Source organism: Lonchura striata, chromosome 20 (assembly GCF_050655825.1).
Source record: "Lonchura striata isolate lonStrDom1 chromosome 20, ASM5065582v1, whole genome shotgun sequence".
NCBI lineage: Eukaryota > Metazoa > Chordata > Aves > Passeriformes > Estrildidae > Lonchura > Lonchura striata.
This window is the reverse complement of record NC_140722.1, coordinates 7,966,822-7,982,436: the sequence shown is the minus strand read 5'-3', so window position 1 is coordinate 7,982,436 and position 15,615 is coordinate 7,966,822. Positions and strand designations below refer to the sequence as shown.

Genomic DNA, 15,615 nt, shown 5'->3' with positions numbered 1-15,615 from the left:
TGCGAGCACTCGCGATTTATCTGACAGCGCCCGCCCGGGCCCGCGGGAGCTTTGTGGCGCTGCCAGCCCCGTTACCTCAGCGGCACGCCGCCGGCGCACGCGCGTAGCGGGTACGCGAGACTTTTCTCACAGCGCCCGCCTCGCTTGGAGGGAGCTTTGTGGCGCCGGTAGAGAGGCGTCACTTCCGGCACCCTCAGGGCTGCGCGGCCCGGGTGGGACCCCCGGCACCGGGCAGCGCCCGCGGCCCCGGTCCCGCGGCATGGCCGTGTTCGACACCCCGCAGGCGGCGTTCGGGGCGCTGCGCCCCGTCTGCGTGCAGCTGACGCGGGCGCAGACGGTGGAGAACGTGGAGCAGCTGCAGGCGCACCTGGCCGGGGTGAGCGGCGCGGCCCTGCAGGAGCTGCAGGAGTACGTGCTGTTCCCGCTGCGCTTCGCCCTGCGGGTGCCGGGGCCCAAGCAGGAGCGGCTGGTGCAGAGCCTGGTGCAGTGCATCTCCTCCGTGCTTGCGGCGACGTGCGTGAAGAAGCAGGAGCTGCTGCAGGAGCTCTTCTCTGAGCTCTGTACTTGCCTCGCTCCCCCTCCCAGCTCGGGCAAAGCTGCCCCGCTGTCCGAGGAGCTGAAGCTGGCTGTGATCCAGGCACTCCACACCCTGATGCATTCGGCTTACGGGGATATTATCTTGTCTCTGTACCAACCTTCCACCCTTCCGCTCTTAGGATTTGCTGTGTCTTTGCTTCTGACTCTTGCAGAGCAAGAAAAAGCAAAGCAAATCAAGATCTCTGCTTTAGAGTGCTTGCAGGTCCTGGTTCTGCAGTGTGACTGCCAGGAGCACCAACGCCTGGATGAAGACGAGGCACAGAAATGTGGGGATTTGTTTGCTTCTTTTCTGCCTGGGATTTCCATTACACTGTCTCGAGTTATTGCTGGAGACATCAAACAAGGTCACAAAACCACCGTTTCTGCCATCAGACTCTTTTATCTGATTGTTGGCTTGGTAATGGCTGACAAACAGCTAGCCAGAATCCCAAAGAGTAAGGAAAAGCTGCCAGTGGAACACAGCAGATTATCAGAGCTAATGATCCACAGAGGACCTGACTGGACTAAAAGTACTGCTGAAAAACTCTCTCTTCTCTTGCATAAGGTAGTTGAATCTTCTTCAGTTCACCCCCACTGGAAAGTGAGACTGGAGCTGGTGGAGCTGGTCCACCACTTACTGACGAACTGCAATCAGTCACTGGTGGACTCGTTCAGTCACCTCTTAAAGGCCTTGGTTGGGCTGGTTAATGATGAAAACAGCGAAGTCCAGAGCAGGTGTAACGAAGTTCTGCAAGGGATTGGAGAGCAGAGGATTGTGGCACAGAACAGGGCTCTTGCTGATGTCCTCTCTGAGAACCTCCATTCCCTTGCCACAGCCCTTCCCCGCTTGATGAACTCTCAGGATGACATGGGCAAGGTTTCCACACTGAGCTTATTGCTTGGCTACCTGAAGCTGCTGGGCTCCAAGGTTAACATTGTCCTCAACTCTGTGTCCCACCTGCAGCGCCTGTCCAAGGCACTGCTGCAGGTTCTGGAGCTGGACGTGACGGATGTGAAGATAGTGGAGGCCCGGCGCTCTGGGCCACCGGGCCCTTTGCAGCAGGGTGTGCAGAAGAGCAGGTGCCAGAAGAAATATTTCCGCTTCTTCACGGAGGAGAAGGTTTTCCAGCTCCTTCAGCAAGTGTGTCGTGTTCTTGGCTACTATGGGAACCTCTACTTGCTTGTGGATCACTTCATGGGGCTGTACAGCGAGTCCAGCCTGTACCGAAAGCAGGCAGCCATGATCCTCAACGAGCTGGTCACGGGAGCTGCTGGAGTGGGAGTGGATTTCCTGCAGGAAAGGGAAGCTCCACTGAGTGTGGATGATCTCAAAGGGTCCATAACATCCATTCTGGATGAGTACATGGACCAGGCGAACTGGTATTTGGTCACTAGCATTGACACAGAGGAAAGCAGCCCTGAGCAGTCAGTGCAGCACCTGGGACTCGCTGTGCGTGCGAGAGGGACATCCAGCAGCGTTCTCCATCTGTCCCCAGAGCCACCAGTCACAACACGCACCATGAACAGCAACATCTGGCAGATCTGCATCCAGCTGGAGGGCGTTGGCTGCTTTGCTGCTGTCCTTGGGAAGGAGTTCCGGCTGCTGCTGCTGTCAGCTCTCTACCCTGTGCTGGAAAAGGCTGGTGACAGGACTCTGCTCATCAGCGAGACAGCACTGGGGACACTGGCAGACATATGTGAGGCCTGTGGTTACGACTCAGTGCGGAGTTTGATTAATGAGAACTCTGACTATCTGGTGAACGGGATTTCCCTGAATTTGCGCCAGCTGGCATATCAGCCACGTGCGTCCCAGGTCCTGGACACAATGCTGAGGCACTCAGATGCCAACTTGCTGCCACTGGTAGAAGATGTAATCCAAGATGTCCTGTCTACACTAGATCAGACCTACAATAGCCAGGCTTCCACCTTCCTCAGGGTCCTCCACTCAGTCATGACTGCTCTAGGTACCAAAACGATGTTCACTTTGTGTAATTCAGCCTTGCTGTCACTGAGGGTACTTGTCAAGAACCTTTCCACTTGCCATGGGAGGTTCCAGGTAGCCAAGGTGTTGCAGTGTGATGGCCACTGTGCTTTGATTACTGGGGCAGTGCTCAAGCAAAGGTGACCAGTAACTTTCCCTCTCCAGTTTGCCTGGCCTGCAGCCTTTCACAGGAACACAGCCTTTAGTGGCTGAGAAAGGATGGATTCACTGCTCCCATGAATATTCTGTAGGAGCACATGGCACGTATTCCTTTTTAACTTTCTTGTAATGTCAGGGAGGTGACTGGGATGTGACACCAGGTGCCTGAATCAGGTGCAATCCCATGAGGTGTGAGAACCATCTCATCTCTCATGGAATCCATGGCACCTTGCTGACTTGCAGGAGGGGATCGTGGTTGCCCAGTGACATGTCAGTTCCTTTTTTGCAGTGCAGTGGTTTGGAATGCCCAGCGCTCAGGAGCACCAGCAAAGGCAGACTGACAAGGGGCAGAGCAGGGCTCGGTCCCAGGGACAACAGGAGGTGACAATGACAAGTCAAGAAGTGGAACGATTCTTCCTTGACTATGTCAGCCAGAAGCAGATCGCAGAGGGGGATCTTCCTGACCTGGAGGAGGAGGAGGCAGGTCAGTGCTGTGCGTGGCTGGAGAGGAGCATGGTCAGCTTGCAGAGAGACTGTGACCTCTGAGGTGTCCTTTTGTCACATGGGGGCCTTGGGACCAGGCTGTCTCAGGTCTTCTCTGGGCTGACCTTGGTTCATGTAAAGTGCTGTTGGGTCTTCTCACTTTGTTCTCTTTGAGTGGGGGAGCTAAATGTTTGCAGATAAAGGCTTCTCTAGCTCTGAGACACAAGCACACTGTGTTTTTTCTTACCTTGTAACAGTTCATTTGGGTTCAGGACCTGAAGTTCCCCCTTTCCAGGATCCGACGCATTTTCCTCGTATTCCTTTAGGAATCTCTGTACTGTTTTCTCCTGGCTAATGATGCCACTGCTCCCTTCTCACTTGGCCTTGTCAGGCACTGCAGACATTCATATAGGAAACTTTTTAGTCTTCACTGGGCTGTGCTGCAATCCTGACCTTTAAATACTTCATCTTTAAATATCCAGGCTTTTCATTTTTAATAAAAATCAATGGGAAATAAGTCCACGGTGAGAAGAGACTGCAAATGTCAGACCAGCTGCATTGTCCCGTAAAGAAAGCGAACGTTCCCCAGCCCCACACTTGTAACTGAACCTGACACTAACTCACAGAACTCATAGGCTTAACTATATGTAAGCACATTAAAATATGCCAAAAGCCTTAATCAGGAATTTGCAGAGTCGTCGTGGGTGGGTGATCTGTGACTGTGATCTCCCAGAGCTCCCAAGTCATTTTCATGACTTCAGTAATGGTTTTGTCTTCCAGATGAGGTTCCCCTTGCTAAGCCAGAGCCCAGCTGTGACACAGGAGAAGCTCCAATGCCAAGCCATGCTCAGCTGGCCAGGGATGTGATGGAGAGGTGCATCCACTTGCTGTCTGATGGGAACCTCCGAGTGCGGCTGAAGGTCGGTAATTGCCAGCTCTGAGGGGACAGATGGTGCCCATGAAGGGGTTGGTAGCTCGTCAGCATGTGTGCCATGCACGTTGGGCTCCCTGCCATCCCCAGGTTTGTGCTGCCATATGCTTGAGCAGGACAGATCCTCCAAACCTGGCAAGAGAAAGGGAGATAATTTTTTGGGAGTGCTCTGGATTAGGAATGGCAGCCAGGCAGAACAGAATCTTAAGGATGGCTTTGTATTGGACACTTCCCCTTGATGCTCATGACAGTTAAGTCTTGTGCTTTGTCCTTTGGTGGAGGAAACAGAAGCATCTTTCTCCCATCTGTGCTTCCCATCCCCCCTCCTCAGGCTGCAGTGCACAAGCTGATGAATGTTTTTGAAGTAGCTGGGGTGATGATAAGCAGGGCTAAAAGCCTGGCTTTTTTCTAATTATGAAAACCCTTTGAAGGTGGCCTCCTTTTAAAGTGCAAAGTGAGACAGAAAAATGAGGCATAACCCAGATTCTCATCCCAGCAGCCTCAGCTCTGCCAGGTGATCCTGGTGCCACAGCCGCAATGGGGTCCAGGGGTGCAGCTCAGCCTGTGGGATCAGGGCAGGAATCCTGCCCTGCTCCCAGCCCAACTCTGTGCCCAGCACAGGTTGTGTCACTGCAGTGCTTGTCCCTTTCCAAGCAGGCCTGATTCCTAGCACCGTTCACTTGTCCCCGTTCCTGCTGCGGTAAAACCGCACCCTTTGCTGTTCAACCCCTCCTCCTGGCTTCCTACTGTGATGCTGGGATCCACCTGAATGCCTGGCACTGCAGCACTCAGAGTCTGTTCCCTCCCCTCCTGCCCAGGTCCTGGACGTGCTGGAGCTCTGTGTAACCATGCTGCATCCTCATGGAAACCATCTGCTTCCCATGGCTCACCGTGTCTGGCCAGCTCTCGTCACCCGGCTGATTAGCGACGACCCTCTGGCAGTGCTCAGAGCCTTCAAGGTATGGCAGTGGCTGCCAGCTGGAGCTTGGGCAGGAAGTGGCTCAGGGAGTGCTGCAGCTCAGGAGAGAGCACCAAGATCCTGCAGCAATGTTTAAATGTGGTTTGGAGCACAGGGTCACCCTGCTCTGCTGTGGGTGGGTTTGTACCACTCTCACTGCAGCTCGTCCACCGGTAAAGCCTTGATGCTGTTCCTGGGGGAAGCAGCAATGTTGGTGGTTATTGCAGGGATGAAAAAACAGCTCTACAGCCTCAGCAGATGTTAGGGGCATCATACAGTGCAGCTTGGCCTTGCTGGAGACACAGTCCCAGTATCCTCTTTGGAGATGTCAGATTGAAAATAGGGGAACATTCCACGACTGAGACATTGGCAAGGGAAGGGAGAGGTTGAACAAAGACTTGGCCCTATAATGATATTATTAAAGAGCTCCTGATCTTGTCAGCTGGCTCCTTTCTCCTCCTGACTCACAGGCTGGCCAGTAAAGCATGTTTCCAGAGATTGCCAGCCCCAGCATTGCAGAGGAATCCATCTGCTGGGCAGAGTGAGATTCATTTTAGAATCCTTCTGTGTGAATAAAGAGAGTTTTGATTCCTGAAATTCCAGAAGCCATGCACTACAGTCTCAGAATAGCCATATCTGTCATGTGCCTGCCCTAAAAGGAGATAGAGATTGCTGTAAAAAACTAATTAACTCTTGAAAAGTTCCAAGTCATCATTACAATTTGCACCCAGCTTGGGTTTTACTGTATGAATTCCTCTCAAAGTGTCTTCCTGCTTAAATTCCAGGACAAGAAGTGTCATATCAGTGTAAAGCTTACACAAAATAACCAGCATCTCAGTCCTGCACACTGAGACCATGAGCTCGGTGAAGTTCCAAAAGAGAGATCGGTGTTCTGGCCACTTGGATCCCTCTTTGTTTTTACATGCATTTAGGGCCATTCACTGTCCAGTTTGAGTTTGATCCTGGGCAGACACCAGTAGTGCTAGGTGCCCTTTTCTGTGGCCACTTGGCCTTTCTGCTTGCTGACATGCTTGGAAAGATGGGTTGTCTGCACCACAAAAGAGATTTAAGGATATAATCATATTTAATGGCATTTTCCATCAGAGGCTCCTCCACTAATTCTGAGTAAGAATGCACAGCTACTCTTACCTTTACTGTGCTAATGAGGGAAGGGCAGTCCAGGAGGTCAGCCAGGTGACACTGCAGAGCAGGATGCAGCTCACTCAGCCTCTCAAACATTCACCCTCTGCTCATTATGGGGAAGCTGGGGCAGGTGTGGTCACAGTGCTCTCACCTGCAAAAACAATTCTCCAGGAGAGTGAATGTCTGAATCCCCCAGGCTGGTGTGGATCACTGAGCTCCTCCCAGGCCAGTGTGTGCACTATCCCCTGTAACTCATGTCTCTCTTAGGTGCTGTGTACCCTGGCTCAAACATGTGGGGACTTCCTGAGGCAGAGGTTCTCCAAAGATGTCCTGCCTAAGCTGACCAGTTCCCTCCTCAGCCAGGCCCCAGTGAGTGCCAGAGCTGGGCCTGTGTACAGCCACACGCTGGCCTTCAAGCTGCAGCTGGCTGTGCTGCAGGGCCTGGGCTCTCTCTGTGAGGAGCTGGATATGGGTGAGTACCAGGGGAAGCACAGGCTGTATGGACCTCTGCCAGACTTTACTTAGTCTCCTCTCAACTTGCTGCTTCTCCTCCTGCTGCCCATGGAATTGATCTCCTGATCTTCTCTAGACTGAATCTGTTCTCTTTGGGAGCTCTGTAAAGAGGTGCTGGGCACTCTTTTCTCCTGAGGAGACAAGTGGGAGAGAAGGTTCCCACCACATGCAAAATGTGACTGCTCATCCTGCTTGTGGTTGAGAAGAGGGTACAGAACAGAGTCCCTGCATTGCTGTTGGGCCACACTTTGTTCTTACTGGACAAACTAGAGCCCAGATAAGACTTCTGTCTAGCTTGACTGGTTCCATTGTGGGCTTAGCTCTGGGTGACCCTTTAAATCCAGCACATCACACTCTTCTATTGAATGAAACTGAAATTCTCCCCAAGTGAAATTTCTGGAACTGGCTTTGATGAGGGAGAAGGTTTGCTGGCTAGTTGCTCTTTTCCTCTCAGTGCCCTTGATTGCTTTCCTGACTTTGCAGCAAGATGCTTAAAAGGCAAGGTCACAAGAGCTCCAGGTCAGACAGCTCAAAGGCTCTGAAGCCTCTGCTGCCTGTTTGGAGCTGATTCCATTAGGCAGCAGCTGCTGAGGAGGTCACCTCCTACCCTTCTTTCCTGTTCCATTTCTGCAGGCGAGAGTGACCTGAATAAAGTGGCAGATGCCTGCCTGATTTACCTCAGTGCCAAGCAACCTGTGAAACTGCAAGAAGCTGCCCAGAGGTAATGTCTCTTAAATGCAGGTGTGTTGGGTGTACAAACAGTGAGGGACAGAGGAAGCATGGTGATCCCATTCCTTTTGCACCTTTCCTGTTCCACCTTCCGGCACATTCAAGTCCTGTACAAAAGAGTGTGAACTCATGGAAGTTTTCCGTGGTGAAGTATCACTCCCCAAAATGAGTTAGAGAGGTCAGCTGTCAGCTTGCACAGACATTACAGGTGACCTTGCAGTGCATTTGGGGATAGAGGGCAAAATGTGCTACTTGCTTTTTCCTCACCAAATACTTGAGGCTTTTGGCCCACTGGTGGCATCAAACTGCAGAGGAAAGACAGCTATGGAAGAGGATGTGCCAGGCATTCCCTTGTATTTTATCACTTAATACCTTCTGGAGGCTGGGGGATCTACTTCTGTTATCCTTCCATTTTCCCTGGGCTCCAACCCAGGCTCTGCCAGGTGGACCAGAGTTTGTTTGGGAAGCTGTCAGTCTTGGCACCAGTGTTGCTGTGAGAAGGCTGGGAGATTCTAAAAGAGCAAAGACAGTTTAGGTGAACACACTCCAGCTCTAGGAAGTGTTGACAGACATACTTTGCTGCTTGGTGTACAAAATCCTGCTCAGTATGTTCTGCTGTCAGGATAAGAAATCACTGTTGTCATATGTTGTCACCTGGAACCAAGGCCGGAAATTTCAGGAAAGAAAACGAGTCCAGGTACAGAACATGGGACATAAATCAGGAAGCCCCTCTGCGAAGGATGGGGGTGAAAACCAGTCAAGCCCCCCCTTCCTGTGTGGCCAGCCCTGCCCTCCCCCGAGGGGAGGGGAAACCAGCAGAGGTTCCGCAGGCTCTGCGGTTTCGGATTTCCAGGGCAAGCTGCTGGAAAGGGAAGTGCAGCCCATCCGTTCCCTTTCACAAAGCACAGGCTCCCGGGGGTGCAGGGTGTGAAGGGCTTTGTGTGGCTGGGCAGCAGTTCAGAGCCAGCGCTCTCCGGAGCTGGAGCATTCCTTTGTTTGTATCTCTGCGGCGGATGGGAGCAGGTTTATTTTTACCTTGGAGGCTTTCACGGCAGCACAGCAGGCTTCCAGCAGCATTTGTTCTGCAGAGGGGCTCTATGCTGTGGGAGTGCATCCCCTTAATGCAATAATGCCTCAGTCTCTGCAAGCAATGCTGGATGAAAAGCGGAACACCAGGATTTATCTAGATATTTGGAATCTGAAGCTTTTAAATCATTAACCAAGCAGCTTGAGAAGCTGTGCAATTTCCCCCCAACAGCAGGGGTAGGGGGACTATGAAATGAGCCCTGTTGGAAGCTGTATGCTAAAGTGAGCTCACTTGTTAGAGCAAAAGGGCAGCAAGGGCAAGTAACATTTTTCTCCTATATGTAGCTTTTATTATATTTTATGGGGAAAATGCCATATGTTTTGTTCCTCCCCCCATGCTTTTGATGCACCATAGATCACATATGTGAACCAGGCTGATCACAGAAGTCCATGCTGTCTCCTGTTTAACTCCATTGACCAGACACACATATGCACTGAGGTGTGCATCATGCCTGGCCTGACACTACAGACATGGCAGCATTTGCAGGTTTCTTTTGGGTTTAATTTTTTCAGTTTAGCCCTGTGTGATCCCTGGTCTTGGAGCTGGATGGATCAGAATTCATCATATCACACTCACTTTTAACTGTATTTCCCTGATATGAGGTTTCAGCCTGGAAAAGTCAAAATTACTTTGGACCATAACAATCAGCTCCTGTATCAGGATGATAATCATTTCTCAGCCACCCTTCTATTTCTGTTCTCCAGCTGCTGAACCACCACATTCCTGTAAGTTCTGGCTCTTCTTGCTCTCCATGTGCCTGAAAGTAATCCTGCAAACTGACACAGGCTGTCACACATAAGGGCCTTTCCATCTAAGCAAGGGCAGTGTTATCAGCCTGATACATGAGAAATTCTGCATTTTAAATGCTTCTAAAAACAGATAGACCAGAACTAATCTTAGCCCCAGCCTGAGCGCCAGCATACGTCACATAACTCAGCTTTATCACTGCAGAAATCATATGAGGTAAAAGGATGTTTGGAATCAGCTTGCCATGGTGATTTATACTAACTGGCCTTTGCTCAGCTCTTAGGGTTCTCATTCAACTGATGGGTTGTGACCTGTCAAAAGCAAGGTCAGGACTTGCAAAGTCAGTCGTAGCTCCAAAAATCATACACTGACTACATGAGGATTCTGCAGGCATGCCAAGAGCTGAGCAGGAAGTTTTGGCCAAGGTGCTTGAGCCACACAAAAAAAAAAAAAGAAAAAGGAAAAAGGGAGTTTGGCTGTCATCCAGGGGTGTTATCATGCCCCAAGGAGTCTGCTTAATCCCATTTATGGGACCCTGTAGTTTTATTAGATGAAGCAGTGGGAGTAAGTGATTTTTGTAACTGCAGCTTCATGCAATACTCAACAGGCAAAAATAGATGCTGTGGAAAAAAGAACTCCAGCACATCTGAGGAAGAGAAAACGGGACAATAACAATAGGTTTTACTAGAAGAGGGCTGCTGGGAGTATTCCAGGAGAGCATTATCCAAAGCTTTTTAAAAAACCGAACAACAAACAAAAACCAAATGCAAAATCACCAAAGGGACCAAACCTACTGAAGAAGAGTCTGGGAATGCAAGGAGCACTAGAAAAGTCTTTGCCATCATTGAAGAAGATGAGCCCATGCAAGGGAGGGGAAGTGCCCAGAAAGACTTGAGCAAGAGGGGATCATGTGGGGCCCCACCTCTGGGAACATGGCCAGGGGAGATGGTGAGAACTGAAAGTCACAATTTGTAAATCTGAGCTTCTCGTCAATTTATGAAGTTGCATCATCCCTGACAAGCTTTTCACTTCAGGGAATAAAACCTTGAAGGAAAAGAGATTAGGAAATTGTCACTGGCCCCTGTCAAAACTGACAAGTAGTTTTCCATTCTTTCAGTTACAAGTGACTGTTTCAAAATTTACACTTAATTCCTACTAAATGTTTGCAGCTCATGATCTTTCAGTCAGCAGTCTGGCTAGGAATGCTTTTTTTTTTTTCCCTAACTAAAATGCAGAAATAATTTCCTCAGTTCTTACCAAAGCCTGTGGTGGGCTGCATCCAGTTAAGCATTCAGCAGGGATGGAAAGCCAGGAAGCCTTGTCCTTCTGCCAGTCTGCTGCCTGTGCCATGGCTTTGCTTGGAGTTTGGGAAAAGACAAGGCAACAGCATAGCCAAATTGCTCTTTGCTAGTAGAATAAGTTTAGCATACTTGGGACAAATATGAGCTATTTGGGGAGCTTTTTTCATACCAAGGTTGATTATGCAGCTTACCTCTTCTAGTTTGCTTGTGTGGTTTGTTGGGTATTCATTGTCAGCTGTCACTCTCAGCCTGGATTGAAGCATGCCAGAACAGCCACCTGCTCAAGGCAAAATTCAATAAAGTGATATTTAAGAAAAAAAAAGAAAAAGAAAAAGGCAACAACAGAAAACAAACTTGGATTAACCCCAGGATTCTTTGCTATGGAAACAGGTTGCTTGGAAACTACCCCAGAGTTAGTTTGAAAATGTAAAAGTCAAGTTGTTCTTTAAGCTGCAGAGCATTCCTGGCTATCAGGGATAATCACAGCCTCTAACCATTATGGGCACCAGAGGCAGCGAGTTCTGCAGGGTCTGGATAATCTCCGAGGGTCGCTCTCCCTGGAGCACTGATTGGGAAGAGGTTGGAGAGCAGAGTGTCTGTGCTGTGAGTGTAAGAGCTATAGCTGTGTGTGTGCTGGGGATCAGCAGCCTGCTGCACAATATCCCCTCTTCCCGTGTTCACAGCAATTCCTTGTCCTTGCCTGCTCCCAACCCAGCCATAAGGAGCGAGGATTATCTCTGCAGCTGCCCATTGAAAACTGGGTGGAACCACTGGGAGCTGGTGTTTGCTGGCACACAGAGCTCTGTGCTCCTGCTGTCACAGCCAAGCTGAGGGCACGGGCAGGGCAGTGTCTGGAGAGCTGGAGCCACAATGGCAGCAGTGAGAGCTCCACACCCTGCCCCTGCCAGCCCCTCACTTGGGCTGGCACTGAGTGGGTCAGTCCTCCCCTTCCTGCAGCAGAGCTGCAGGAACAAAGCCAGGGGAATGAGGAGTCCTGTGAGCTCACCTGCATCTGGCCAATCCACAGAAAAAAGGTCGTGTTGCTGAGGCAGCTGTTGCCAAGCCCAGCTATCACTGTGGAGCACATTCCCACTGGTTTCTCTGGAGCAGGCAGATAGGCACTGCCAGCACCTCTGGGAGGGGACACTGCCAACAGCTTCAGTGGTGACATCTCCCCTCTTGCTGTTTAGAGACCTGCACTGGGGGACAGGTGAGGTGTTAGTGGCAGAGAGGCAAAAGCAACAGCTTTGGCTGTGCATGAGTAACGAGTCACACGCACAGGGTTATTGTGAAGAGGAGAGGGAACTCTCTCCTACCTTCATCTCATTTCTGTGCTCTTCCACTTTACCCATAGCACTGCACTCCCTTTTCAGAGGAAAGCTGCTCAAAGGGATTTCTCCCTGCTTTACATTGGAAGCAACCTCACTTTAGGGATGAAAGCTCTTCCAGGAGAAATTTGGACAGCAATCAGATCTGGATTTTGTGTGGCTTTTGTAGCAAGTGATCTTTGCTTGTAGAGAGAGAGTTCAGTCCTGTGCTTCTTGGGGGAGCAGAGACAGACCTACTTGATTTCTCTTCCCATTACCTGACCTGGCTGCTGTTCTTCTCACAGCTCCGTGATTTCACTGAAAACTAGAGACCTGAAGATACATGGCTGGGCTTTACTGGGATCTTGGAAAAGCATACCATAGGTGTGGCAAGTGCTTAGTGCCTTTGGTGCTCACAGAGCACTCGGCACCATTCAGGAAGAGGCCTTGCAAATTCCAGTCTAATTTTGTTCATGGCACAGCCAGAGAGTTTAATACCTGTTAAGCCTAATACACCTGTGCATTAAACCCTGACAGAGACCTAGCTAAGCCCAAAGGTTGCTGCAGGGAGAACTGGCAGGAGGGGGTGGGTAAGTGTAGGTCACACAAATGAGCATTTGCTCTTTCACTCCTTGAGCTTCCTGCTCTTCAGCAGCAGCTGTGTCCCAGCAGCTCACAGCTGGAGCCCTGTGTGAAGGGCATGCTGGAAAGGCAAATCCCATCTTACTGAGGTATGGAAATGCAAAATGAAAATCGTCAACACAGCAGTAAATCTGCAGAGGAAGTTGTGATTCCTCTTTTCCTTCATTCTTTTGTTAATGACGGTTCTATTTGGATTTGGTTTAAAATCCTGCTTTGTGAAAGGTGCTGTGCAGAACTACAAAAAATTTGGAGGCAGCTAATAAGGACTTGGGATGGTGGGAGATCTCACTTAAGCAAAAAGCCCTCAAATACAGCATTGAGCCTCCCTGGGTTGCTCAGCCTGGGCAGCTGTCTCCAAATACTCCTGGGTTTGCCACCTCTGGAAAAACAGAGAAGCCCAGCCTCCTGAAAACCAGAGAGGGTGGTAAATAACACAGACAACTTCTTCCAAGATCTCTGCAGGAGCTGTTGTCCAAAAGATCCCAGATATGCATAGCACATGCAGTCACCCACAGTCACCTCCCACCACCTGGGACAGGCAGGTTTACACTTGTGCCAGCAACAGCTCACACAGTGCCAGCACCAAGCCTGGGTCAGTCCTGCACCAGCTGCTTGTTTGATGTCCATAAGTGACTGTGTGGTATCATAAATATTTTTCCCCCACATGCCAGTAGCTGTGAGGCACAGAGACCACTGTGCTGCCCTCTGTAAAGAGCAGAATTTGTGCAGCTGCCAGAGGTTGCCAACAGCATGAAAGCTTTCCTTAGCTCTTAATAACCCCATTGGGTGCCAGCCATGAGGCCTTGTCCTTACTCTTCTTTCCTCTCTTCCTGCTGTTTTCCCAAGTGTTTTCCTGCACCTGATGCACGTGGACCCTGACAGCACCTGGCTGCTCCTGAGTGAGGTGTGCTGCCCCGAGGGGTACGAGCCCCCCCACGCCAGCCTGCGGCCGGTGAAGCTCAGCGGGATGGGGCGGCCACGGAACGAGCTCACGGACAACGTGCTGCTCCTGCTCCAGAGGCTGCAGCAGCAGGAGGGCACGACTCCCAGCAGCAGCACACAGGAGGCATCTCCTTCCTGACAGACCTACACTGCAGCTGGGATGGGAAACAGGAACCACCAGGATAGAGCTCACCTGGGAAAACACCATCACTCAGGACCCAAATGGTTCAGGGGCAGAGAAAGGGCTGCCCAGGCTGGGGCACTGGTTGAGACACTGTCCCTGTGGCAGAGGGTTTATTTTCTTGAAGGAGTGTTTGAGAATGAGGTGGGTACATGACCCCAACTCCTCCTGACTTGTGCCTGGCCAGCACCCTATGCAGAGAAAAATGGCACATATCTTCCAAATTCTTCAGTATGAAGAGAGTCATCTTCCAGAAATTACTTCCTTGATCCTTGCAGGGGTGCCCCTTTAGCACCCCCCCACACCTCTCTGATCTCTTCACAACTGTGATGATCCCTCCCATGCTCAGCTGGACAGTGACTGACAACCCAAAGCAAAAGCTTTTTCTGGCTTTTAACCTTCCCAGGAAGAGAATCTTGTTTGGGAGTGCACTATAAACCTGTTCTCTTTAAAAGCAGTTAATCTCAGAAGTTAAAGTGCATTTCCAATAAATTCCTCACCTCTCTGACTATCAAGAACAGTGTGTCCTCTCAGAGGCATCAGGGCTGCTCCTCACAGCTGCAGTTTGCTGAGACCAGATGGAGGTGGCCAAACGTGCTCTGTTCTCTATCTTGCTCTCTGTGAGGTTCTGTGGAGAATCAGCCAGCCCCGATTCACACCTGGGAGGGATTTACAACTTCTCCCATGCCCAGATCACAGTTCTCAGGCCATTTCTAACCCCTACCCCAAGGAGAGTTGGATGAAGCACCTGCCTGTGCCCCAGTACAGCCTCTGTTTGTCCATAGCAGTGCCAGCAAGCACCGTGGCACCCCAGCAGTGCCGTGGTTTGTCAAAGTAGGGACAGCATGGTACAGTGAGCAGAGGAGGACTCCTCTTTGGGGTCAGCTCACTCTCCCCTGATCTCTAGCTCCCACATCCCCAGGCTCTTGCTGCAGAGATTGTCCACAGGCACTGCTTTGCTCAGCTGCTCCCAGATACCTCAGCTTCACCCAAGCAGCTCCTGGCAGCAGGCTGCCTCCTGACACTTGGGGAAGATCTATGCAAGTGAAGCAAAAGATCTTGACTAAATTTGGAAGCAAGCTCAGAAATACAAAACCCGAAGCAATAAATAGATTGTTACATGGAGCAGGCTTTGTGCATCACTTTTGGGATCCTGGGTGAACATTCAAAACAAGTCTCTGTTGGTGGGCCCAAGGGCACTGTCTCTGCTGCCACATCCCTCAGCTGAAGTTACTTCCCCTTGTGTCCCTGGTTTTATTCATGTTTTCCTCCTGTTTGCTTCTCCAGGGAAAACACAGGTCAGTGTCTTTTTATGCAGCAGGACATGGCTGCAGGTCAGCTTTACTCTTTTTTAATATCTGTTCAGTGCTTAACGCTGGTTGGGTTCTATACAAAGGAGCCTTCAGAGCTGCTCTGACAGGGCAGGCAGGGAGGTGAAATACTGTCTTTGGTTTCCAAGAGCCCTTGGGGCTGGTGCAGTTTCCTGGGTTGTTGTAGCACTTGACAAAACTCATCCATTAGGTGCAGATGCTGCATCCAGTCTCGCTCTGCTCGGCTGTGCTGTGGTGGCGACTCCAAGGACCCATTCTGCTCACACCAAGGCTTGCCATCCTGCAGGACAGGCATGGGATTCAAGGGCAGCATTATCCCATCACTGCCCAATGCCCAACGACATCACCCAGCCAGGGCTCTGACTGCACCGAGACACCCCCACCCAGAATCTGTGATTCACAGTGCTGTCCAGAGGTTTTCCCCACAGGCACAGCCAGCAGGTGGGTGCTGGTGGCAGGAGAGGCTGTCCTGCCTGTCAGTCAGCTCCTCTCAGCTTCATTATCACCCTTGCTTTATTGGAGGCTGAGTAAATTGCTTTTGTCTGAGGCAGGATAAAGGCTGGGACTGTGTGGAAATGGCATTTTCATGACGCCAGTTCCCCAG

The 15,615-nt window shown here is 50.8% G+C and overlaps 1 protein-coding gene across 1 annotated transcript; it reads left to right on the top strand.

The window, feature by feature from the left end:
* Nucleotides 1-12: 12 nt before the first annotated feature.
* Nucleotides 13-14,805, top strand: TTI1 (TELO2 interacting protein 1). Its single transcript, XM_021547320.4, has 7 exons — nucleotides 13-2,540; nucleotides 3,006-3,200; nucleotides 3,980-4,119; nucleotides 4,949-5,089; nucleotides 6,499-6,703; nucleotides 7,378-7,465; nucleotides 13,404-14,805. Exons 1-7 carry the CDS (start codon nucleotides 260-262, stop codon nucleotides 13,636-13,638), a joined length of 3,285 nt encoding a protein of 1,094 aa, XP_021402995.2. The 5' UTR covers nucleotides 13-259; the 3' UTR covers nucleotides 13,639-14,805.
* The last annotated feature ends 810 nt before the right edge of the window (nucleotides 14,806-15,615 follow it).